Raw genomic sequence first — 23,705 nt, 5'->3', positions numbered from 1 at the left:
TCAGGAAACTCAACAAGACAAAGATTTTGTGGACGATATCTTGAGTCAAGGCGGTCTCTCAATTCATTCCCCTCCTGCTGTCTGTTCAGCAAAAGCTACAACCCTTGCTGGAGACACCTAATCAGACACTGGCTGTTAACCCCTGCGTTGAGGAACTCTTCAAACCTGCCCCATCTAACCCTCTATATATGAGGACAGCTTAAGCCCGACTCACTAGTTAAAACAACGGGAAAAAGAGCAGGGACACCCCTGGCCGCCCCCCGAAGCTCCTTCAGACAAGAAGAGACAAGAACTGTATGCAATGGGGAGGAAAGTGGTATCTTTGGCTGATTTTCAAGCTAGAATAGCTAATAACGCCACTCGTTTAGCAAGGTATGACTGCTATAAATGGGATGAGGTTTCGGCCTTGTCAAAGGCCCCTGAACCCCTCAAGTCACAATTGGCTCTTGTGGCAGCAGAAGGCAGGGTGGTTTGAAGCTACATGTTGGAAAATAATCTTGACACTGCAGAGAATGCGGGAAGGATAATCACAGAAAGAACCATTATTAAGTGTCATGCTTGGTTACTCCAATCCGGCTTCAAGCAGGAGACGCAAGCCACACTTCTCAATATGCCCATAGAGACGAACTCTTTGGGAAGGCGGTTGAAGACGCCTTAAAGACTGCTAAAGAATATGATACACTGAAATCTTTGGGCCAGTTGACAAATAAACCCACTGGCCAAAGGGGTAATGGTAATTTTCGTTGCTCACGCGGTCAGAATTCCCAGCATTGGTCAAGCTACAATCAAAATTAAGGAACATCATGGGGTAACATTCAAGGCCAAGCCCCTCAGTTACCAGAGGGGTCCGCGCAGATCTCGCAGACGGGGTAGGGCCTCCTCCTCTAGAGGTGCTAACACACCTCCAAAACAGTGACTACCTGCTCCAGTTGCCCTCCCATGCCTCTCCAGTAGGAGGGCGCATTTCAAACTTCACCCAAGCATGGGAGGGAATCGCCTCCGACAAATGGGTGCTGTCCACCGTTTTGGGCAGTTATTGTGTGGAGCTCCTCGAGCGACTCTGGAACCATCCACCGTGCCAGAAAATTCACTCCAAAGAAGACCAACGCATCCTCCTCGAGGAAATCGCCACGCTGCTACAAAAGGACGCCATAGAGGTCGTCCTGGCCAACCAGGTGAACAGGGTAATTTATTCAACCTACCTCCTTGTGCCAAAGAAAGATCTACAGTGCGGCCAGTATTAGGCTTACGCCTTGCAAACAAGTATGTCAAGCCACAAAAATTCTGCATGACTACGCTACAAGAAGTAATCAGTGCGAGGGATTACATGGCAACATTGGATATGAAAGATGCTTATTTTCATATTTCAATGTTCTCAGTGCACAGAAGATTCTTGCGGTTCAAGATAGCAAACCAACACTACCAATTCGAGGTGCTACCCTTCGGAATAGCATCTCTGCCAAGGGTATTCTCAAAGGTACTGGCAGTGGTGGGAGCGCACCTGCTCAGGGAGGCAATCCTAGTGTACCCATACATGGACGACTGGCTCATTATGGTGGAGAGTCCCCAGATTTGCAGGCAAAACATTCAAAGAACAATCAACCTTCTCTTTCAATTGGGCTTCTTAATAAACGAGAAAAAAATCAAGCCTTGTGGCCAAGCACAACAAAACAGTTCCTAGGAGCTGTACAAGACTCAAGAGGGGTTGGTCTTTCCATCAGAGGAAAGAGTCCAAAACATGCTACTGCAAATTCCACTTTATCAAGCTGGCCGCCAGATAAGTGTATGCAAAGCTATGTGTTTGCTAGGCATGATGACGTCTTGCATTTACCTGGTACCACACGAGCGCTTGCGACCCATGCACGAGCGGGTGGCTAAACAATGGTCAAGCGGTCAGTGGGACGATCTAGTGGTCGTTTCGCCAACACTAGTACAAAACCTTTGCTGGTGGACAAGACAAAATCTGTTGAAGGGGAAAACCCTTCCACGATTCGGAAGTACAAGCGATTGTAACAACAGATGCCTCGCTCCCTGTCTGGGTGGGCGCATTACCTTCATCACACAGCTCAAGGTCTGTGGACTCGTGCTACAGCGCTGAACCACATCAATCTTCTGGAACGCCTAGCGGTGTTCAAAGCCCTTAAAACGTTTGAGATACACTTGACGAACCATGCAGTGCAAGTCCTCACGGACAGCACTATGGCAATGTTTTACATCAACAAACAAGGGGGCACACGTTCTCCAAATATGTCCAAGCTAGCGCAACAAATTTGGAAATGGGCACTCAAACGGAAAATATTCCTATCATCTCAGCATGTTCCAGGGGAACTCAACTCTGGCCGACTCTCTGAGCAGAGATCACCTACCAGAGGAACACGAGTGGCAACTAGACTCAAAAGTCATAGAGCAACTCTTCTCTCAATGGAGTTTCCCCACAATAGACTTGTTGAGACAAGCAAAAACAGTTGATGCCCAGACTTTGCGTCCAGGTTCACCTAACCAGGCTCCAAGGTGAACGCCCTATGGATGAACTGGTCAGGGAAATTTGCTTACACTTCCCCCCCCCCCCGCCCCCCCCCAACACCTCTCATGAACAGGGTGGTGAACAAGATCCACAAGGAATAGGTGACGTTCATCCTAGTTACTTCTATGTGGGGCAATACAACCTTGGTATCCACATCTGCACAATCTGGCGATGTGCGATGCCATCAAACTCCCGTGCAGGAACAAACTGCTCACTCAACACAGGGGACTAACAGTGCACCCTCAACCTCACTCTTTGCACTTGGCATCATGGTTCCTGAAGTCCTAGAGTTCGGTCATCTTAACCTATCACAAAGGTGTATGGATATCCTAAAGAAAGCACAAAAGCCTAACACTAGACACTGTTACTTCGAAAAGTGGAGGAGATTTATAATTTGGTGCCAGTCTAAACAAATTAACCCCACATAATGTACATCATCAAACATTCTAAGCTCTATTTGCTAGACTCTGGGTTACTATTCAACTTCTTAAAGGTCCACCTAGCAGCCTTGTCAGCCTACAACAACTCCCACAACAAGATTTCATGGTGGGAGGTACTGGTTATCAAGGCATTCATGGGGGGAGTAAATAGAATCCACCCTTCAATCTCAAAACCGCCACCAGATGGGATCTCAATCTAGTACTCGCTAAGCTCATGGGGCCTCCATTCGAGCCGATGCATAAGTCAAGTCTTAAACACCTGACTTATAAGACTGCCTTCTTAGTGACTATTACTTCCATAAGAAGAGTTGGAGAATTACAAGCATTGTCAGTTCAGGATCCTTTTATTATACACAAGGGCAAACTCGTTTTACGTACGCATCCTAGATTCTCACCCAAGTTCATCTCTAAATTTCATGTAAACCTTGAGCTCCCGGCCTTCTTCCAGAACCCAAAGAGCTCAGCTGAGGTTAAACTCCACACACTTGATATAAGGAGGGCGATCCTTTACTATGTAAACAAGACCAGACTGCTACGAAAAACAGACCAACTGTTTGTCTCTGTAGCACCGGGCAGATTATGGGGATCGCATTTTCAAGAATGCTATCTCCAGATGGATAGTCAGGTGCATACAACTGTACTATTCACTGTCAAACACGCCAAGAGCTCACTCTACAAGGAGCACAGGAGCTACGCTGTCTTATTGCAAATGACCACTTAGAGAGCATTTGCAAAGCAGCTACATGGAGCTCAGTCCACACTTTCACTCAGCACTACTGCATTGACACACATTCCAAGACAGATGCACAGGTGGGACAAGCGGTTCTAAGACATTCTAAGCCCATGAACCTTCTCAAAACCCACCACCTTCTCCTATCACTGCTCGCTTATCTATGCACAGCATGTGGTCCAAGCCTCGGAAGGGATACATTACTCAACGTAATCGTATTTCGAGTGGATTGTGTCCTCCAACATATTCCTCATCTTAGATAGATGTATTCCATTCAGCTTTGCTGGTCTTCGGAAATTTTTTCGGCAGAGGGCGCTGTGCGTCGATGTCGAGTCGATGGTCCCTCGAAGGCCTCCATCGAGGGTGACGTCATCGGGTGTATAAGTAGCATGCGGGGCACCCGTTGGCCTCAGTTCTGTTTTTCCGCAGTTACGTTGCTTCGGACATTTGGCGCGACTCGAGTTCTGTGAAGAAATATAATAAGAAATATGCCCTCGTCATCGATGCCGACCCCGAGATCGGGTTTCAAGAAATGCAAGTCGTGCGGCTCAACAATGTCGATCACGGACCCGCACCGCGAGTGTTTGTGGTGCCTCGGAGAAGGCCACGACATGGAGGCCTGTTCGAAGTCTCAGGCGATGACGGGAAAGGCCTTGCGAGAAAGGAGAGGAAAGCTACAGGTAGGTCGGAAGGATCGAAAAGCCTCTAGCGTCGAGTCGAGACCCCATGAGGAGAATTCTCCGTGACGTTAAAGGCATCGATCTAGATCCCAAAGCGATTCTCGTCGTCTTCGTCAAAAAAATCAAAGAAACTACGCCACAGGTCTCCCTCCATCTCGTCAGACGAGTCTCTGAAAAAGATGAAATGCCCCACGAAACATTAGTCTTCCGAAGAGTGGGAAGCATTCAGGGTCAAAATGATGGAGGTGTTTGAGAAGGCGAAGCCTCGGTCCGCGCCTTCTTCGGAAGCCGGCCGGGAGTGTCATCGCTCCGACACTCGCGCGCGCCCTCCAGCCCGGGTCATCGTAAAAGGAAGGATAGGGAACCTTCCAGGAAGCCGAGCGATAAACGGTCGAGTCGACGGCTCGAGGTCACCAACGCCGTCCGAGACCTATCACACCTCGAAGGGAAAATCGTCGAAGACTGCCTCGACGCTCTCGAAGCAGACCCTGTCGACGACCACTATGTTGTCGACGCCTTTATCGACGCTGAAACCCTCGGCGGCAAAGGCTCCAGCCAAGCCAGGGAAACCAGAGAAGGAGAAAGTTACAAAACATGTAATTTCTTCAGAGTCTGGTACTACATCTCTTCCTCCTCCTCTCCCAGAGAAGGTTTTCAAGCCTCTCCCTAGGAAGGAGTTTTTCAAATCCTTGACCTCAATTTTTGAGGAACAGGAGAGATCCGATGAGGAAAATGTACCTTTTGGATTGGAATATGGCACCCAAATGTCCCAGAATGCTTGATCTCGGAGGAAAGCACAATGAGGGATTTGGTGGAGTCTTTACATAATTCAAGTGGCATTGACACTTCTCCTGAGAATGACTTTGGTAGACCAGATCCAAGAGAGCATGCCAGTCCATCTTACCGTCAGTTAATGACCAAGGTGGTAGATTACTTGAGATGGGCTAGACCACCAGCCCAATTCGTCCAAGACAATTTAACAGATATATTGGACCATGATCCCACTGAAGACCCAGTACTACCTTTTCATGTAGCCTTACAAAACAGGGTGGCCAAGAATTGGGAAACTCCGGATTCTATTCCTCCGGTAAATAAGTCCCTCAGATCAAAATACCGCCCAGCCAGTATCGACCCCGGCTGTCTGTCAAAACATCCATCTCCTGAGAGTTTGGCCATACAGGCAGCCACAGCTTCCAACAAACTTGCGTACCCGTCTATCCCTCCAGACAGGGACGATCAGCGTGTGGATGGTTGGGCACGGAAGGTATTTTCAGCCAGGAGCATGGCATTAAAATCTGCCAACTGCACATGTGCCTTGGCAAACATTTTGTAAACTCTGTGGGAGTGCATCGCAATGGTAGCGGAGCACATACCAGAAGGGGAAGAAAGGGAAGGTTTCCTAGCTATCGTTAGAGATGGAAAGGAAGCCATGCAGGAATCCCTTCAATCTGGGTTGGACACTGCGGAGAGTGTAAGCAGATCCATGGGCACTAGCACAGTAATGCACAGGTTTGCGTGGTTACGGAAGTCGGGTTTTGCACCGGACGTACAGAACCGTCTTCTGAACATGCCTTTTGGCGGCTCTCACCTTTTTAGTAAACAGGCTAACGAGAGCCTTGAGAGGTTGCAGACCTCAAAAGCAGCGGCAAAATCTTTCGGAGCTGCTATTGGGCAACCTCAGCCTTTTCGTGCAAAAGGGCAATCATGGAGGGGACGATCCTATCGTTATTACACATCATATGGAAAGGCGAGAGGAATGGCCAGTCAAAGGGGCCAAAGAAAGGCCACTCGCGGTGGACGAGGAAAACGTGCTAAGTCAGCTCCAGCCGCAGCCTCTCTGCCAGCAGCGGCTGCAACATCCGCCACAAAACCACTTTGAGGACTTGCACCACAAAACACCTGTAGGAGGCAGGCTGTCACTGCATCTGCAAGAATGGCGAGCCATTACTTCAGATTTTTGGGCTCTTGAAATAATAGCCCAAGGCTACTGCCTTCCTTTTCTAAAGCAACCTCAAAGCAATCCACCAGGGAGACACCAGCTGAAGTTTTCAAACCCGCTCCTACAGCAGAAAGTTCTAACCCTGCTGGAGAAAGGTGTCATAGAACCAGTACCTGCAGCAGAGAGGAACAAGGCATGGTACTCCCCGTATTTTTTGATCCCCAAAAAAGACGGAGGACTGAGACCCATCTTGGACTTAAGAAACTTGAACAAGTTCCTCAGAAAGGACAAGTTCAAGATGGTAACTCTCTCTCAGATCCTTCAGGCCCTTCAACTTCAGGACCGGTTGGTGTCATTGGACCTCCAGGATGCTTATTTTCATGTGCTGATTCATCTCAAACACAGAAAATACCTGAGGTTCGTAGTTGGCGACTCACACTATCAGTTTCGAGTCCTGCCATTCGGGTTGACCTCTGCCCCGAGGGTCTTCACCAAGTTAATGGTAGTGGTAGCAGCGCACCTCAGAAGAGGGGGGATTCATGTCTACCCCTACCTGGACGATTGGTTGATCAGAGTGCGTTCTGCCGAACAAGCACTGGATCATCTGAAAGTCACCTGCCAACTTCCTCCACAAACTGGGCTTCTCCCAAAATTTCAAGAAGCCACAGATGACACTGTCCCAACAGCTTCAGTACATAGGAGCTGTACTAGACACATCCTTGGGAAAGAGGTCGCCTCCTAAAACGAGGCCTCAAGACATTCTTCAGATGGTTTCAAAATTTCAAAATGCCCAAAATCTCCAGGCTTATGATTTTTTAAGGTTGCTCGGTCTCATGGCATCCTGCATCTTCCTGGTGCCGGAGGCACGCTTGAGGTGAGATCCCTTCAATGGGCTCTAAAGACTCAGTGGTCCCAGTTCCCGGGTCAAATGACGGATCTTCTTCAGATTCCAAACAAGATCAGATAAGACCTTCTATGGTGGGCCTGTACAGGGAACATCCTAAAAGGAGAACCTTTTTGGCAACCAGGCCGGAGATCACAGTAGTGACGGACGCCTCACTCCTGGGGTGGGGAGCTCATGCCAACGATTTGACAATCAACAGTTGTTGGTCTCCATCGGAGTCCAAACTACATATCAACCTTTTAGAGCTGAGGGCAATCAGACTAGCGCTGAAGGTCTTCCTGCCATCTGTCAGGGGAAAGAATGTCCTGATGATGACGGACAACACAGTGGCCATGCACTACCTAAACAAAAGAGGTGGTGTGGGGTCACTACCCCTGTGCAGAGAGGCAATGCAGCTCTGGTGTTGGGCGATTCAGGAAGGAATCTCTTTAACAGCAATTCATCTAGCCGGGGAAGAGAATATGACGGCAGATGCTCTGAGCAGGTAGAGCACTGTGTCCCACGAATGGGAACTGGCTCAGGAAGTCATTCAAGAGATCTTCGCCCTTTGGGGAACCCCCAGGTAGATCTATTCGCAACCAGTACCAACCGAAAATGCAAAAGGTATTGCTCAAGGGAATTTCCCCCGAGAGGAGCCCTGGGGGAGGCGTTCGTGGTGGAGTGGAATTTCCCACTATTGTATGCGTTCCCTCCGATTCCCGTCATTCCTCAGGTCATCAGGAGGCTGAGGCGCTTCGGGAACCGCATGATCCTAACTGCCCCGGATTGAGCCAGGAGAACGTGGTATCCCGACCTTCTAGATATGTCCATCTGTCCTCCAGTACGTCTTCCTCAGAGAGAGAACCTTCTCTCTCAAATGGAAGGTCAGGCTCTCCACCCAGAGGTCAGAACACTCAACCTTCATGTTTGGTATCTGAAAGGCTGAGATACAGGGATTGGAACCTTCCAGATGATGTTATGGCGGTGTTGCTTTCGGCAAGAAGCCCAGCAACAAAGTCTCTATACCGTTGCCGTTGGAAAAAGTTTTGCAACTATTGCAGGGAAAAGAATGTCGATCCTTTTCTATGTTCTATTCTGTAAGTACTATCTTTCCTTCTGACCCTAGCACATAGAGGTCTGAATATCGGAACAATAAAAGGTTACCTTATGGCGCTTTCCATTTTCAAGCGCTCATCGGAAGAATGCTCCTACTTCAAAATTCCTTTGGTAACACAATTCTTAAAAGGTCTCACTAGTGTTTCCTCCTCACCCATTTCAAGTACCGATTTGGGATCTAAATTTAGTCCTAAAATTCTTAATGTGTGCCCCTTTTGAGCCTATGCACACGTGTCCATTAAGATTACTAACGTGGAAACGGCCTTTTTAGTTGCTCTAACATCAGCAAGAAGAGTGAGCAAATTGCAGGCACTGTCTTCTGGGCCACCCTATACTGTGTTCCATAAGGACAGAGTTGTATTGAGGGTTAAACCATAATTTTTACCAAAAGTAATATCTGATTTTCATTTAAGTCAGAATTGTTTTACCCTCATTCTATCCTCCACCTCATACTTCTAAGGAGGAAGAAAGATTACACAGACTGGATCCAAAAAGAGCTTTAAGCTTTTACATCTCTAGACTTTGTAGGCTTAGAGTGGACAACCAGTTGTTTATAGGCTACACAGGGAGGAAACTGGGTCAATCGGTAACAAAACAGACAATTTCACGCTGGATCGTACTTTGCATTTCAGAATGCTACAGACTAGCACAAAAAAGACCCACCAGAAGGGTTAAGGGCTCATTCCACCAGAGGCATCGCCTCTTCCACGGCCCTTCAAAGAGGTGTCCCAATAAGGTCCATTTGGGAAGCAGCAACTTGGTCTTCACTTCACACCTTCTCAAACTTCTATAGCCTGGATGCTTCCCAGTCTAGGGAGCTGACTTTTGGGAAAACAGTGCTTTATTCCGCCATCTAAATGCATTGGTGGGGAAAAAAATCTGACCCCTCCTCAAGAGAAAGTATACAAAATACTGCTTTGGGAGTCTATCTAAGATGAGGAATACGTTGGAGGACACAATCCACTCGAAGAACAAGTTACTTACCAACTGGTAACGTTCTTTCGATTGGATGTTCCTCCAACGTATTCCTCATCGCCCTCCCAACCTACCCCTTTGTAGATTTTCCGGGTTATTGCCATCTCAAATCTCGCAAGGCTGATACCGGTCTACCGGCACAATCTAGACAGTACAAGATCACAGGCAAAAAAAGGGGAAAAACAGAACTGAGGCCAACGGGCGCCGCGCGTGCTACTTATACACCCGATGACGTCACCCTCGACTGAGGCCTTCGAGGGACCATCGACTCGACGATGTCGGCGCCCTCTGCCAAAAAAATTTCCGACGAGCAGCAAAGCTGGATGGAATAAATCTATCAAAGATGAGGAATACGTTGGAGGAACATCCAATCGAAAGAAAGTTACCAGTTGGTAAGTAACTTGTTCTTCTGATGCTTGTATCTGCTTAGATTCACATACGCCCACCCTTCCTCCCCTCCGAGAGAAGGTGCATGGATGCTTATGAGCTTGTCTGATACATATCTGCTTGAATACATACGTACTAATCTACACTTCATGCTACCTCATGTCAGAAAAATAACAATCCGAGGGACCTGGACGCGTGAAGGGCCATGGGTACAGTGGATGTCACTCTAGGGATAGTATTACTGGTACGCCCGGTGTTAGGAAAGATTTCGTAATTGTAGGGAATTTTCCTTCCATGTGGCAACCCCTAAACTTTTTGCTATTGTTTTTAATCTTGTTGTTGACTTTGCCAGAGAAGTACAGCCTTCTGCCGCACTTCTCTGGGCTTTCGCTCCTTTCTTACGGGGAAACTGACATGCCCTTAAGACAGTCAGTACCGGGGAACGTGGTTTCCCGTAGTTTCTTTTATCGTGTCGCAGCTTTAGTGCAACACGACACAAGAGGGCACTGTAAGCTAAGTTACAGCTCTCTTGGGTCTCTAGCCTTCTACAGGCCCTAGATACTCTTTTAGGATGGTATTTGATCGGTGCAAGTCATTCAGGGACTCGAATGGTGGCAGCGATCGTTTTGTTTATTTTGAGCTCCTTTTGGCGTTCTGAGCACGTTTTTGCACTGAACCCAAAATGGTGGCCTGGCTCCCAAAATGGCCAGGCCGCGAGGCTCCTTTGTCTTGTCCACTGACCGTCTTGCTCCCTTCACCTTCCCCAGGTCAGACGACCCGGGGCCTTCCTTATTTGGGCATGTACTTTCCCGCGAAACGTGGTTGCTTTCGCGGGCTTCTACATGTCGTTTGTGTGCCTCCAGGGTGTGGGCTGGGATGTCTGGTCCCAATACACATCCTGGGTGCCAGAGAGTCTGGGGTGGTGTGAATGCCTGGGACCACCGTGGTCCGTGATTGGTCCACGTATGGTATGTGTGTTGATGAGCGCATCTCCCATTGGCTCCCCTCCGTTTTGGCGCGAAGGGAACCGTGGATAAGAGGGAGCTGGAAACACCACTGCCATGTCGATCTCCTGAGTTCTCACGAACGAAGGAATACAGGAGCCAAGTATCCTGCAACCCAGAGGCTGGACCGAGGAATCGCTGGTGACCCGCTGAAGGAATCCTCCTTTGCACTGCTGTCGTCCTGTGAAACCCTTTCCTCCTTGGATCGAACCAGAAGGCCTGTACTGGTGCTTCGACCTTTGGAATAGCAGGAACAGCTATTCCCGGCGACTTCATCATCTCCTGCCAAGTAAGCCTTCGGAAGTGTCTCTGGGCCATCCAGTTGACTGACCAGCTTACAAGGGAGTCCTGCTCTGTAACTGCCGCCCGGTTGTGTTGTATTTCGAGTCCTTGTCACTCTCCCACGCTTCGTACACTTGGCGTTCCCAAGTCTGAAGGGAGGAGTGTACATTTGGCTTGAATAACACGGCCGCTCCGTTGTCCTGCTGCGGCAACAAAACTGTGCTGGTTTCGTCGATTGGGACGTCTTTTTGCTCTACACGACTACGAGGCGTTCCCTGCTATTCTGAACCTGCCAGCTGCTGAAACTAACGTGGAGAAGCCTGGGTCTGCTTGCTTCGGGGACCGGTGAGTAGCTTAGCTAGGATCTGGTCGCCCTCCTGCAGTATCCCATTGCTTTTCCCTGCTGTGTAAAAACAGCACCCTTTTGGCCGTACTCGCGCTCTGCTTCTGCCCGCTGTGGAGGCTGCGCTTGAGTTGCGGAACCTGTTCTCCTTCTGCTGTGCACTAACCCGAACTGCCTGACTTCCTCCGAAGAGCTTCCCCTTTTGCCCGTTGGCACCGGCGTGGCAGGTACTTTGAGCACAAGGCTCCACTCTTCGCAGGGCTCGGACTTCCATCTAGTTAGGTGCCTCTGAAGGCGAACTAAGTCGAAAGCATTATCGCACTGCCTGTTTTCCTTTCCTTTCAGGTGGACTACATATTTCGTGCTTTAAACGCTTGCGACTGTGTATTTGTATATATATTGTGTTAAGGTATGTGTTGGTTTAATATTGTGATATTGTGATTTTCTCGCTGCGGTCATTATTTTAAAGGCCTTAAAATAAATGTGTATCTATTTTTGATATAACAACTGTTTGGAGTAGTTTGTCAGCGCTCTTGCTTTGTGTGCTCACTGCGGGCTTTCAGTCACCCTCACCCCTCTTGAGACCTAGTCTTAACCGCCACGATCGCTACCTTGATTGGTCTGGCTCGTCCAGAGGTTACCCTGTTCCAAGTAATTAGGTTGGCCTTCTGAACTTCTGCGCCACCAGGACAGAGTTCAGAAATCCGTCTTAACACCCGGTCAATGTCCCTTTTCGAATTTTGAAAACAACAACTTCCACTAGATGTCGTCCTATGCACAGCATGTGAATCTAAGCAGATACAAGCATCAGAAATAAGATTACTGTGAGTAACGTATCCCATATATAGCTGTTGGTGGATATTGGGGGCCATTCGGAGATTTTTTTTTTATTTTAACAGCATGATTAAAATTGGCCACATTCAGCCAGTATGCTTTTCCTAGGCATTATACCAAATGCTATTAGCTGAACTTTGGTCGTACCTCACACTCATTGCTCACCTATATAGGAAATTAAATGATGTTCAATATTTTTTACCTATTCTGTAACATGAAATTCGAAATGAGCGTCCAACGAATTTGCCTTGTCTAAAATCTTTGGTCAAACATTATAGGAAGGGGAGATGCCAATTCACGAACTCCTAAGCCTTTATGGCTATGGCAGCACAGTACCTGTGCTTGGAGATGAGGACGAAGAGGAAGAGGAAGAGGAGGAAGAGGATCATGATGGTAACAGTCGTTGTAGTGGAGAAAACAAGGTAGGTTTTCTTTCTTTCCTTTTACACAATCCTCAAATACAGTCTCAAGTGGTTATAGGCCTAGTTTTTGGTCTTCTCTTTTGAAACGTGCTCTCGTGCAAAATATAAAAAGCAAGTAGGGAAAGGGATTATCTCTTAAGCAATTGAACTCCCCTTTTGAGCATAGCTGTTTACAGTTCACTGACATTTTGTGGTCCTCTAGACAGAAGATGATAATACAATTTCCTATTGCGCTGAGTAGTAGAAATGAAAATGGTATATAAATCTAGCATTAGGCATGTAAAGTTATCAGACTTGTATTTTTATAGTACAGCCGACATCTGATTTTATTACATTTGCCCTAACCATTTCCAACCTTTAATACATTAGGAGCATTTAACGGATATGCCTAACTTCAGTGCATCCGCAAGAAGGGTATTCTTTTCACATTAACACTCAGGAGTGTCATAACTGTCTGAAACCTCCAGTAGTTGCCAGAGTTTCCAGCAAGCTGTTGCCTGCTCTAGCACTCCTCCTCCTACTGCTGGCCCATCCCTTATATCCTGATCCCATATACCCTTCACTGCCTCCCCACCAAGGGTTCTCCAAGAATATTCCGAGCCTGCCCTGAAAATGGAAAAGTAACTGCTTGCTCTGAGCTTAATTCGTCCGTCATTTCCATTGCTACAATGTTTTGTTTTTTGACAGAAAAATCCCTTGCGTGCCTTTTCTGTTGGCAGAAAGAGGCTCTTTCCCCAATGACACTTTACTGAGGTGCTAAAATCATCAAAGGAGTGGGCTTTACTTTATCGGAACAGCCCCAGCCGTTATTAAAGTCCTGCACTTTGTTTGAGCCTGTTAACCGATCCACCAAATCAAAGGCCGCTGAGAGGTCCAGGAGTACTAGGAGTACTGTTCTCCCTTTGTCTCTTAGCTCATCGATTTGGGACTTCAAGTCTGTAAGGGCAGTTTCTGTTCCGTGTAGGGGTCGGAAGCCCGATTGTCTTTCTCCTAGTAGGTTGTGTAGTTCCTGGTGCCTTTGAATTTGGATATAGGCAGCTTTATCCAGAATCTTAAGGAGAAACGGTACCGTTGTGATAGGGCGGTAGTTAGTAGGGATGAGAGGGTCTAATGTCTGCTTCTTTAGGAGAGGGAGAACCCAGGACTGTTTAAGGTTGGCCGGGATCGTACCTGAAGCGAAGGAGGCGTTGATCAGTTTAGCAATAAAGGGGGATAATTCTCTGTCAGCGTCTTTTATCAGCTGTGCTGGGCAGATGTCACCTTTACAGTTTGAAGGTTTAAGCGACAGGATAACTTTTTCTACTTCCAGGGTAGTCATTTTGGAGAAGTGGAAGGTGTTACTATGCCCCAGTGAGTTCTTGGTATGAGGCGGATCCTGAATTTTGAGTGCATTTTTTTTTTGCTTGATTTTATTTTGGAGTGTGATGATTTTATTGGTAAGGGCTTGCTGGATATCCGTACACCAAGGTTTGTCCTTGGTGCAGGTGTCCTGAATGGCAATGGGGGACTCAAGTTCCTTTAGAATCGAGAAAAGCTCTTTCATACTGGAGTTGGATTTCGCTATGCGGTCGTCATATGAATTACGTTTTGCCTGGCAGACTTCTTTTTTATACAGTGAGGAGAGAGTGGAGCGTTTGGCTTTGTCCGCTGATGGGCAAAGCCTCCAAGCGGTTTCACTTTCTTTTTAAGATACGTAGATCTTTTAACTGTGGAGTAAACCATTTGTTTAGATGAGCTTTCGGCTTACTCGGTCTAAGCTTGAGAGGGGCCACTTTGTCTAAGGTAGTGAGCATGATGGTGTTAAATTCTTGCACTAGGAAACTGGGGTTTAGGTTCTCTGATAGCGCATTAAGGGTTGGTAATATAGCTGGGATTACTTTCTCTAGGGTGATGCATTTTTTATTTCTTGTTAAGCAAGGAGGTGCAGGTAGAGGGGCCGTGGGGTTGGGTCTGGCGGTAACTAAATTAAAGGACACCAGGGAATGGTCTGTCCAGGGTAGGGGCATTATAGATGAGATAGTCGTTGTACAGTTACAGTCAGCTATACAGTCCAAGGTTCTTCCCTTCAGATGCGTAGGCTTATCAACTCTTTGAGTTAAGCCGAGTGAGTGAATAGAATTGGCTATCAGTGTAGCATTAGTATCTGTAGTATCATGGAGGCCTAAATTGAAGTCCCCAAGAAGGATCGATTGAGAGCAAGGTTTAAGGTTATTTGTAAGTAAGATGTGGAGGTCATCTTTGAAAGTGCCTAATGGACCAGGAGGTCTATATAGGAGGTGGATGATAAGGGTTTGGTTATTATTTAGTTGGAGTTTAGCCGATAGCGTCTCACAGGAATGAATCGATAGGGTGGGTATTAGTCTAAGAAAGAGGCTTATTTTAGAGATTATCGCAATGCCGCCACCTCTGGCTCCTACTCGGTCGTGTCTAACTATCGTATAGCCATCAGGGATGGCTAGCATGAGCGCTGGTCCTGCTGCATTATGTAGCCAGGTCTCAGTGACTGCGAGAAAATCAAGGTTGCCTTCTATTATTATGTCGGCAATGTCTAGGGCATGGGCAACAAGCGATCTCACGTTGAGGAGTGCTCCCACAATAGTTGGGGTTTTAGTGACCTCTGTGGCTTGAAGAGGTGGGGTAGTAGACATATTAGGTGTGTTTAAGATATTGCATTGAGTTGGAATAGGTTGTAAAGGTTGTCCGGTATAACACGGTTTGCCAGTTTGCTTGAGGTTAGTTTTGATGTTGCTAGAGGGCAGGGATCTGCGGGTGGGTTCATGCAGTTTCGAGAGTCTAGCACGGAGTCTTAAGTTCCTACAGGGAGTGTCGCATGGGTGCGATATCACAAGGGGCTCATGACTCGCGCATACATAGGAGTCAGGAAGGTTAGTGTTGGGGTGTACTTAAGAGGTGGCAAGGAGTTACATGCGTTGGAATTCAGCATGGTGAGTAGTTGTAGGATAGTCCTCAGTAAGGTTGTGTAAATAGCTGGTAGATACATAATTGTATGGAGGTAACCTGTCTAAGGTACCACGTTAGTAAATTACAGACTAGGCAGTACAGGCAATCAATGGCTCAATGAAGCAATACTCGGGTGTGACAGGCTAGGCAGTACAGGCAATCAATGGCTCAGGATGTAATACTCAGGTGCGACAGGCTAGGCAGTGCAGGCGATCAATGGCTCAAGGAGGCAATACTCAGGTGTGACAGGCTAGGCAGTACAGGCAATCAATGGCTCAGGATGCAATACTCGGGTGCGACAGGCTAGGCAGTGCAGGCAATCAATGGCTCAAGGAGGCAATACTCAGGTGTGACAGGCTAGGCAGTGCAGGCAATCAATGGCTCAAGGAGGCAATACTCAGGTGTGACAGGCTAGGCAGTACAGGCAGTCAATGGCTCAGGATGCAATACTCGGGTGCGACAAGCTAGGCAGTACAGGCAGTCAATGGCTCAGGATGCAATACTCGGGTGCGACAAGCTAGGCAGTACAGGCAGTCAATGACTCAGAGAGGCATTGCTCAAACATAGTTGACTATGGAGGTCCACAACAGACAGTGCATGCACTCATGATACAAGAAGGCATTGCTTAAGTCTGGATAGTTCAGGGCGTGCAAATGCAGGCATTCGGAATCGGGGGCATTACTCACATGCAGATCGGTTGTGTGGTGGATAGTGGATGGTGGATAGATAGCTGCAGTGACGAAAGTATTAAGGGCCAGTGGCAACTTGACTGGGCAGCTTGGAAACGTTAGGTGCACTTATTAAACAGGTAGTGGTCTTACCCGATGGTCTAAGTCACTGGTAGTCACTCGGGAGTGGACCTGTGGAAGCCAGACCTTCATGCTGGCGCTTTCGATAATGGGCCAGGGGGACTGGCAGAGGCAGAATCGGCACGAAACAGGCAGCAAACAGGCGATGTCCTTAGGCTTTGGTCCTTGGTGCTGGTGGGCCGGCTTCGCCTGCCGGTGACTAATGGCCACAGTAAATGGGACGGCGGCCAATCAGATGCAGGGGTGTGAGCCTAGTTAGGCTTCTGTGGTCGGCAGCGTTGGTCGGAGTCCTCTGCAGCCACCTGGACTCCGCCGCTCATTTCTCGGCAGAAGCTATTGGATGGATCAAGTCTTTCCTGAGCGAGAGAACGATGCGAGTCTTCTCCCCCTCCGCGGAGGCAGATCCCACCCCGATCTCGTGTGGTGTCACTCAGGGCTCCTGCGTATCCCCAACTCTATACAACATTTTCACCAAGCCCTTGTTCGACGATCTGGATCATCTTGGTATCACCTATACTAACTACGCAGATGATACACAGATCCTCCTCCCGCTTTCTGGGGATCATGCTAAGGACACGGAATTGGTGAACAAGGTATACCTTATCATCCAGGCGTGGATGGCCATTCACGGCCTTTGTCTAAACGATGATAAAACAGAGTTGATCATCTTAGGCACCCGAGCCAATATCAAAAAACTAGGACAGGAATTTGCCTCCTTCAACATAGACGGGAACACCATCCAAGTATCCAAGGATGTTAAAACCCTGGGATTCTATCTTGATTCTACCTTATCTTTTGATAAACAGCTAAAATCCCTTGCCTCCTCCACAGCCTACACGTGCAAACTGATTAGAGCCAGTAAACCTTTCCTCTCCAACAAGAGTTGTCTAATCCTGGCCAGAGCCTTAATTCTTTCCAGAGTAGATTATTGTAATGCCCTATATTCTGGAGCTAATAAAAAAAATAACCCAGAGACTACAAACATTACAAAATAATGCCTTGAGAGCGGCACTAGGCATTAACAAACAGTCCCATATCTCGTCCACCAGACGACATCACAACTGGCTGTCTACAGAGAACAAAATAAAACTCAAGATGCTATCCTTGACCCACAAAGCCCTCAATAACTCTGCCCCTAGTTACTTGTCTGACAAACTCCATAGGAGAATATCTTCCAGACCCACCAGAGCTGGTAACTTCAACTGTTTGACAATACCGAACTTTAGACTGAACACTATCGGAGGAAACAGTTTCCCAGTAAAGGCGGCTAAAACTTGGAATTCTCTACCACAAGACCTGAGAGTAGACATGCCCTACCGTTGCTTCAGGAAAAAAGTTATTCAACTCCTCACCTCGACTGACCTTTGCTGACCGGGGGCGCCTACTTCCTACGAGCATCTTGACCCCCTTGAACCTGTATACTTGCTGTAATTACTGTATGCCTGATCTGTCTAACCCAATGTAATTTTAATGTACATTCTGCTATGATGTAACCTGTAAGTTTCGTATTACCTTGCCACTGCGCCCTGTTACCCCTGGGTCTGGCGCGCATAAAAAGTGAATAAAACAAACAAACAAACTTGTGCTGCAAGCAATTACCACCAGGTACGACCTACCCGAGCATGGACTATTGCCTCAGGATGTCTGCTTAATGGTTATAGAAGTACTCCTACATCCCTGCCTCCATACTTGTGGGAGTCCCTGCTTGCGGGGAAGGAAGCAGAGAAATTTGGTACACAGGAAACATAATGTCCTCAATTTGGTTGAGTGCGACTACTAGTGCATGCATGTTCGTGGCCCTTTCCTGCGAGGCGCCACCTCCAACCTCACCCCGCCAGTCCTTTTGTGCTCGGGTGCTGCGCTGCTTTCTTTTTTATCCCATCCTTTTTTCTTTACTTCGGTCGTAGTATGCGCCTTCACCCTGTGCCTCATTCCCTTGCCGAGGCCCAGTAATGATGGTTCTCCCGCCTGTAGTCCGGCATGGATTCACATGCTCATTCCCTGTCGTCAGGCTGGGAATCCTCGGTAAAAGAAAAAAGTTTCACTTTCACTTACAAACTGTATTTCTCCTTTAAACCAATCACTGCCCTCTGGGTCATACTGCCCCCATCCAATGACAGTCCTCTCCCTAAGCCCCTCTTCTGGCAGCCATCTTCAGAATTGTACCGCAGGCTTGGGAGTCCTTGAGTTTGCTCTCTGCTACTTCTACCCCTCTCTGCTCTTGTTAGGCAGTATCCTGTGCAGTTCCCTTAGGGAGCACTATAGAAGAGTAAGACTACAGGTATATGCAATAAATCCCCTTTGGTATTAGTCTGTACCACAAAGATTTAGTTGGTATCTGTGGCTAAGCAGTCAGACTTGTCTCAAGAGAGAGATGAGCAGTATTCAGGGTTTACACTTTAGGGCCTCAGAACTATGGAGCAAGGAAACACTGACCAAAGCTTTGTATCAAAACGAATATATATATATTTTATCCACTCTGATGTTCACACATGAATCACTATTATTAAAGCAAGTTAAATTAGTCAAAAAAAGTATACACAACTCCCTATTTAAATTGTAGACAAGTTTGAGCAAGAGTGAAAACCCAGCAAAATGGCACAGTATAAACCAAGCAAAAATGGCACTCTACCAATTTCTCAGAAGGGAGGGAAAGGACAAGTTATACAGGTTTAGACTCTTTAACACACCAGCAACCCTTCCCAAGCAGTTTGTGAACAAGTTAGGCAAGGCAGTACTTTAGCATATGCAATACTGAGGTGAAAACTGAGCAGAATGGCACTTCACAAGTTTAAAAAGGGGAAGGAAAAAGGTGGTTATAAGAGTTGGGTGCACCAACACATTTCTAGGTGAGAATCAATCTAGAGAAGACAGTTGTAACAGATTTAGCCAGAGTCAATGGTACAAGGCAATGTGCCCAGGATCAAACTGTTCTAGTAGCTGCAGTCAAGTCTTTGTTTAACGATCGAAAAGGCGGTTGCTGAAGGTAAAAGACAATGTTAGATGATAGGGGCGGCCAACCCAGTAGGTAAGTAAAGGATTTAAAACACCTTTAGCGATAACCAATGAAACGGGAGGCCTGGCGGAACAATTTAACTTCAAAGTGGAAGAGGCTCCTGCAGTGGCGATAGTTCCTGCGGTTCGGGAGATCCAACAGAGGAAGAGAGGCTCTTATGGTGGAGGAAGTTTCGAGTTACTGCACTGCCCAGGGATGAAGCCAGCCGTGGTGCTGCCAATACGAATAAAAGGTATGCTCCTTTTAAATCGCGGTCGTGGTGGACGGGTGCCTTGCTATCTGGTGTCAGAGTGCAGGGCACTGGCGATTCGACCAAGGCAGGTCCTGGAAGGAGATTGCTGGCCCCACCAGCTCATGGGAAGCTCATTCAGTCATTGCAGATGTCTTCAGCTTCTCTCCTGTTCGGTTTCTTAGTTCCAGTGTCGACGGCTTGTCCTCCAGTCCTCAGGACCCTGCTTTTATGCAGCAAGACCCCCATTCATACAGCCTAGCTGTCACTCACACAGTGGGGTGGCTCTCCTGGCGGGAGAACCCCTGCCCCCCCAGCCTATCTGGGCAAAGTGCGACTCGGGTTGCGTAGGCAACCCTGTCCAGGGTGCCTATTCCCCCTCCCACACATCCTGTCTACCCCAGACTCTGTGGCGCCGAGAGGAGGGCTTCTGTGCAGAAGCCGGCCAAAAGGACGAACAAAGGATCCCTGATCCGGGTTAGGATTTCAGAGGAAGACACGAGAAAGAAATATTAAAGTTCTGGCAAAAAAAAAAACACAGGATTAAAGTTAATTTAAAAATAAACCAGCGGTATGTTAGAGGCTGTCAGTAAAAGTGGTAGCCTCGAACAATGGGAAAATCCCATAGGGAAATATTCACGATCGAATATTTACGGTAGTAACCACTGCCACCAGCCAGAAACTTTAGAGAGGGGGACTGTACGATACCCCCTCGAAAATGAACACTAGGGAAAAACTATTAACCCTTTCCAGTCCTTTCATAGTAAGATGGTTGTACTGGTTTAGTTCTTAATTATTGACTAGTAAAGTCAATGGGGACTTTACATGCCCTAGGAGACAGTAGTCAGTCCCAAGGTATGGAGTCCGTTTGGGGGTCACTATGACACCCCTGTGGTACGGCACTGAGGGTGCTGTGTACCACACATGTTAAAAAGATGATTCTTATGAGGGTGAGAGAAACCCCATAGACCATAAGTACACAAGATAGCCTAAAGCACACACTAGTAATCTGTCTAAGAGTGGGGGGAAAAAAAGGGTCTCGCTCTTAGCAGGAGAAAAAAATAAACCCTTCAAATCCAGCAAAGCTGCTGGGGGACTCTATGGATAAGGGAAATTAGCCCTAGAAGAGAGTTCTCCCTAACAGCTCTTTTCTCCATCTGCCAACAGCGGGGATCCGTTGTCAGTGAATTTCTGCACCCCTCAAGGGCAAAGACGTTGAAGTTTCCACAAGGCCATCAGACCTACTTTGCGCCCTCCTACCATGATGGAGGAGAAGGAGGGAAGGTCCCTCTTCAAGCCTGCACCAAGTGCAGGCTACAGAATGTGTTTGTGGAAGACCAGCACCTACAATGCCTCTGCTGACAGCACCCGGATCATAAGGAGGTGGAGTGCGAGATATGCCTTGGGTTCTCCAAGAATATGACAAAGGACAGGCACAGTAGACTGGCGGCGTGGCTTAACGCTAAGGCCTCTGCCCTGTGCTCCAAGCAGGATCATGCCTCACCCAGGACCGGCCGGTCCGAAGAGTGATCTTCTAAGTCCTTTGAGGTTGCCTCATCCATGGGGGCCCAAAACCAGGCCAAGCACTGCAAGTCCGAATCCACTGGGGTCGCCGCGGAAGGCGGGTCCCAAGGTGGGTGGGCCGCGATCAACGTCACCCTCTGCCTCCATTGCCAGCCTGCAATTAAGCTCCTCAAAAATGAAATAATTTACCCCGGCTAAACTGCGGGAGAAATCAGAGAGGCCGAGGACGGAGGAGAAAAGGCAGGCCGAACTGCCCAAGCCGGTCCTATTGGCACAGACTTAGTCGACGATAGTTGGTGGCAGCTGCTCTCTCGACAGCTGGGGGAGCTGACCCTGTGATGGTAGCCCCTGCAGCACAGAAAGTATCCTTGCCCCCAGGCTTGACACCGCCAAAGTCTGCTGGCACACCAGAAGGGGGGAAACGGCTCAGGCCCTGTTCAAGCCCCAAGGGGGGGAGAAAGGGAGAGGGAAAGGAGGGCCCCGAAACAGCCCTCCCAGGTCGTGGCACAAGCCATGGAGTTCTCGTCCACAGATGGACCGGGAGTCCTTGCACATGGTCCACGAAGACGTGGAAGAGGACGACAGACGACGGCATGGGGCCTAGTTTTCCGATTCCGCCTGATCAGCCGAGAGATGTCTCTGGACAGTCTGTCGACCCTGGTGTCAGAGATCCAGAAGAGGATGCCACCGGCCCAGTTCCAGTGGTCCCCCAGGCTCCCATTCAGCCTCCAACTAAGAAGAGGAAGCGTCATCAGACGGCCCCGTTTCAGCCTCACATCCGCGTCTGGGGGCACCCCTTCTTCCCTAGCAGACTCAGACACTGGTACGGATACAGCCACGACCACGGACAACAACTATATTGTTGCAGCGGGCAGCGAGTCTCCGCATTTCGATGCTCCATCTAGGGGGACCCCACCCAACTAGGTGGGGTCGTTCCATTCCATAATCGCCGGAGACTCCAAGCTTTTTCAGCGTGTGCCCGAAGGAAGGAGGGTTTCATGTACCAGAGGCGTGAGTCCAGGAGGAAGACTATCGTGGCAGTGCCCCCCTTTGGACGACCTGTGGGTTGAGGGCCTGGCCCTCATGACGAAACCTTGCACGGCTCCAGCCAAACTGGATATACTGGAGTAGAAATATTGGGTGCCGAACTCCACACCCAAGTGTCTGAGGTCGCATCCATCGCCGGATTTAGTGGAATCGGCGGCCGCGAAGAAGTGGTGTGCTAACCCGTCCTAGTCTTCAGTCCCTCCGGACAATGTGGGGAAGAAGCTGGATGCCATGGGAAGGAAGGTGATTTACACTGCGGCACCCACGATCAATGGGGCCACCGCACTGGCGATCCTAGCCAGGTATGACAGGGAGCTGTTACAAGCTCGGCCCTATTCCGTAGTTGCTCCCAGAAAAGAGGATGGAGGCAATCGCTCTTTTCCAGGAGGGGGAAGTTGCGTCTGATCAAGCCATTATTGGTGTTGGATGTCGCCGACATGGGCTTCTGGCAGATGGGAAACAGTGTCTGCCTTAGTCAACAAAGGCTGGATGAAGGCCCAAATTTCCGCCTGGAAGTCCAGTCGAAGGTGTTGGACATACCCTTCGACAGAGAGAACTTGTTTTGGAAGGCAGTTGACTAGTTCCTCCAGGCCATCCAGGCGGATATGGCCCGTTCCTTGGGCACTCTCCAGCAGTAGTGCTCTTCTTTTCGCTCCTCCAGGTGGTTTTTCATCTTCGTACCTTCGGCCTTCTAGATCCACAACCTAGGAACCCTACAGAGACCGTTCTCAGGCCTACAGTAGTGGAGGACTGTGTTGCTTTCGCTCGCAGGGCTGGGCGCTGGCTCCGAAAAAGGCCTGAATTGGCCTGGAAGTCACGCCCACACGCGTGCACCTCGGTGGACGGCCGGCTGACTAGGTTCGTCAGCGAGTGGAAGATGGTCGCCACCGACAGACTGGTGCTGGACGCTCTTGCCCAGGGACACACCCTGGAGTTTCAACGCTGGTGTCCGCAGATCCCTCTGTTTCCCGTCAGGAGCAGCACATTCCTCAACTCCTAGAGGAAGTACTGGCCATGCTGCGGAAATGGGCGATAGAGCTAGTTCCCCAACGGCTCTGGTACTTTCTGGGCAGAAAGATGATGTGTGACTGGAGACCCATCTTAGACCTGCAACAGCTCAACAAATGCAAAGTCTCGAATGTTCAGGATGGTCCTGTTGCAGCACATGCTTGGCCATCTGGAGGAAGGAGACTTCTATTTCCACGCCCCATCCACAAGAAACATTGAATGTTTGTGTTTCGTAGTGCGGTGCCAGCACTACCAGTTCAAGGCCCTACATTTCGGATTGAAGTCGGCCCCCAGAGTGTTCACAAAATGCCTGTTGTCGGTGGCGGCCTATATACATCGACAGGGTATACACTTATACCCGTACTCGACGACTGGCTCATGGGTGCCTGCACGCAGGAGTTGGCCATCGGACACACGGAGGCGACTGTCCAGCTACTGACAGATCTGAGATTCTCCATCAACTATCCAAAGTCCTGCATGACACCATCGCAGAACGTGCTATTCCTAGGAGCCAAGCTCCATACGGTTGCCCTGCCTGGCGTCACCTTTGGA

The 23,705-nt window shown here is 48.6% G+C and overlaps 1 protein-coding gene across 7 annotated transcripts in view; it reads left to right on the top strand.

The window, feature by feature from the left end:
• Positions 1–23,705, top strand: part of MIER1 (MIER1 transcriptional regulator) — an 846,254-nt gene that overhangs the window by 179,173 nt on the left and 643,376 nt on the right. For all 7 annotated transcript variants that reach the window (XM_069641951.1, XM_069641950.1, XM_069641954.1 and 4 more), the window contains one exon: positions 12,416–12,559. In XM_069641951.1, coding sequence (XP_069498052.1) covers positions 12,416–12,559 — 144 coding nt within the window. The remainder of the gene's footprint in view (positions 1–12,415; positions 12,560–23,705) is intronic.

This window comes from Ambystoma mexicanum, chromosome 1q, assembly GCF_040938575.1.
Source record: "Ambystoma mexicanum isolate Mex_15411 chromosome 1q, UKY_AmexF1_1, whole genome shotgun sequence".
NCBI lineage: Eukaryota > Metazoa > Chordata > Amphibia > Caudata > Ambystomatidae > Ambystoma > Ambystoma mexicanum.
The sequence above is the reverse complement of the archived record's forward strand: the minus strand, read 5'-3'. Positions and strand labels throughout refer to the sequence as shown.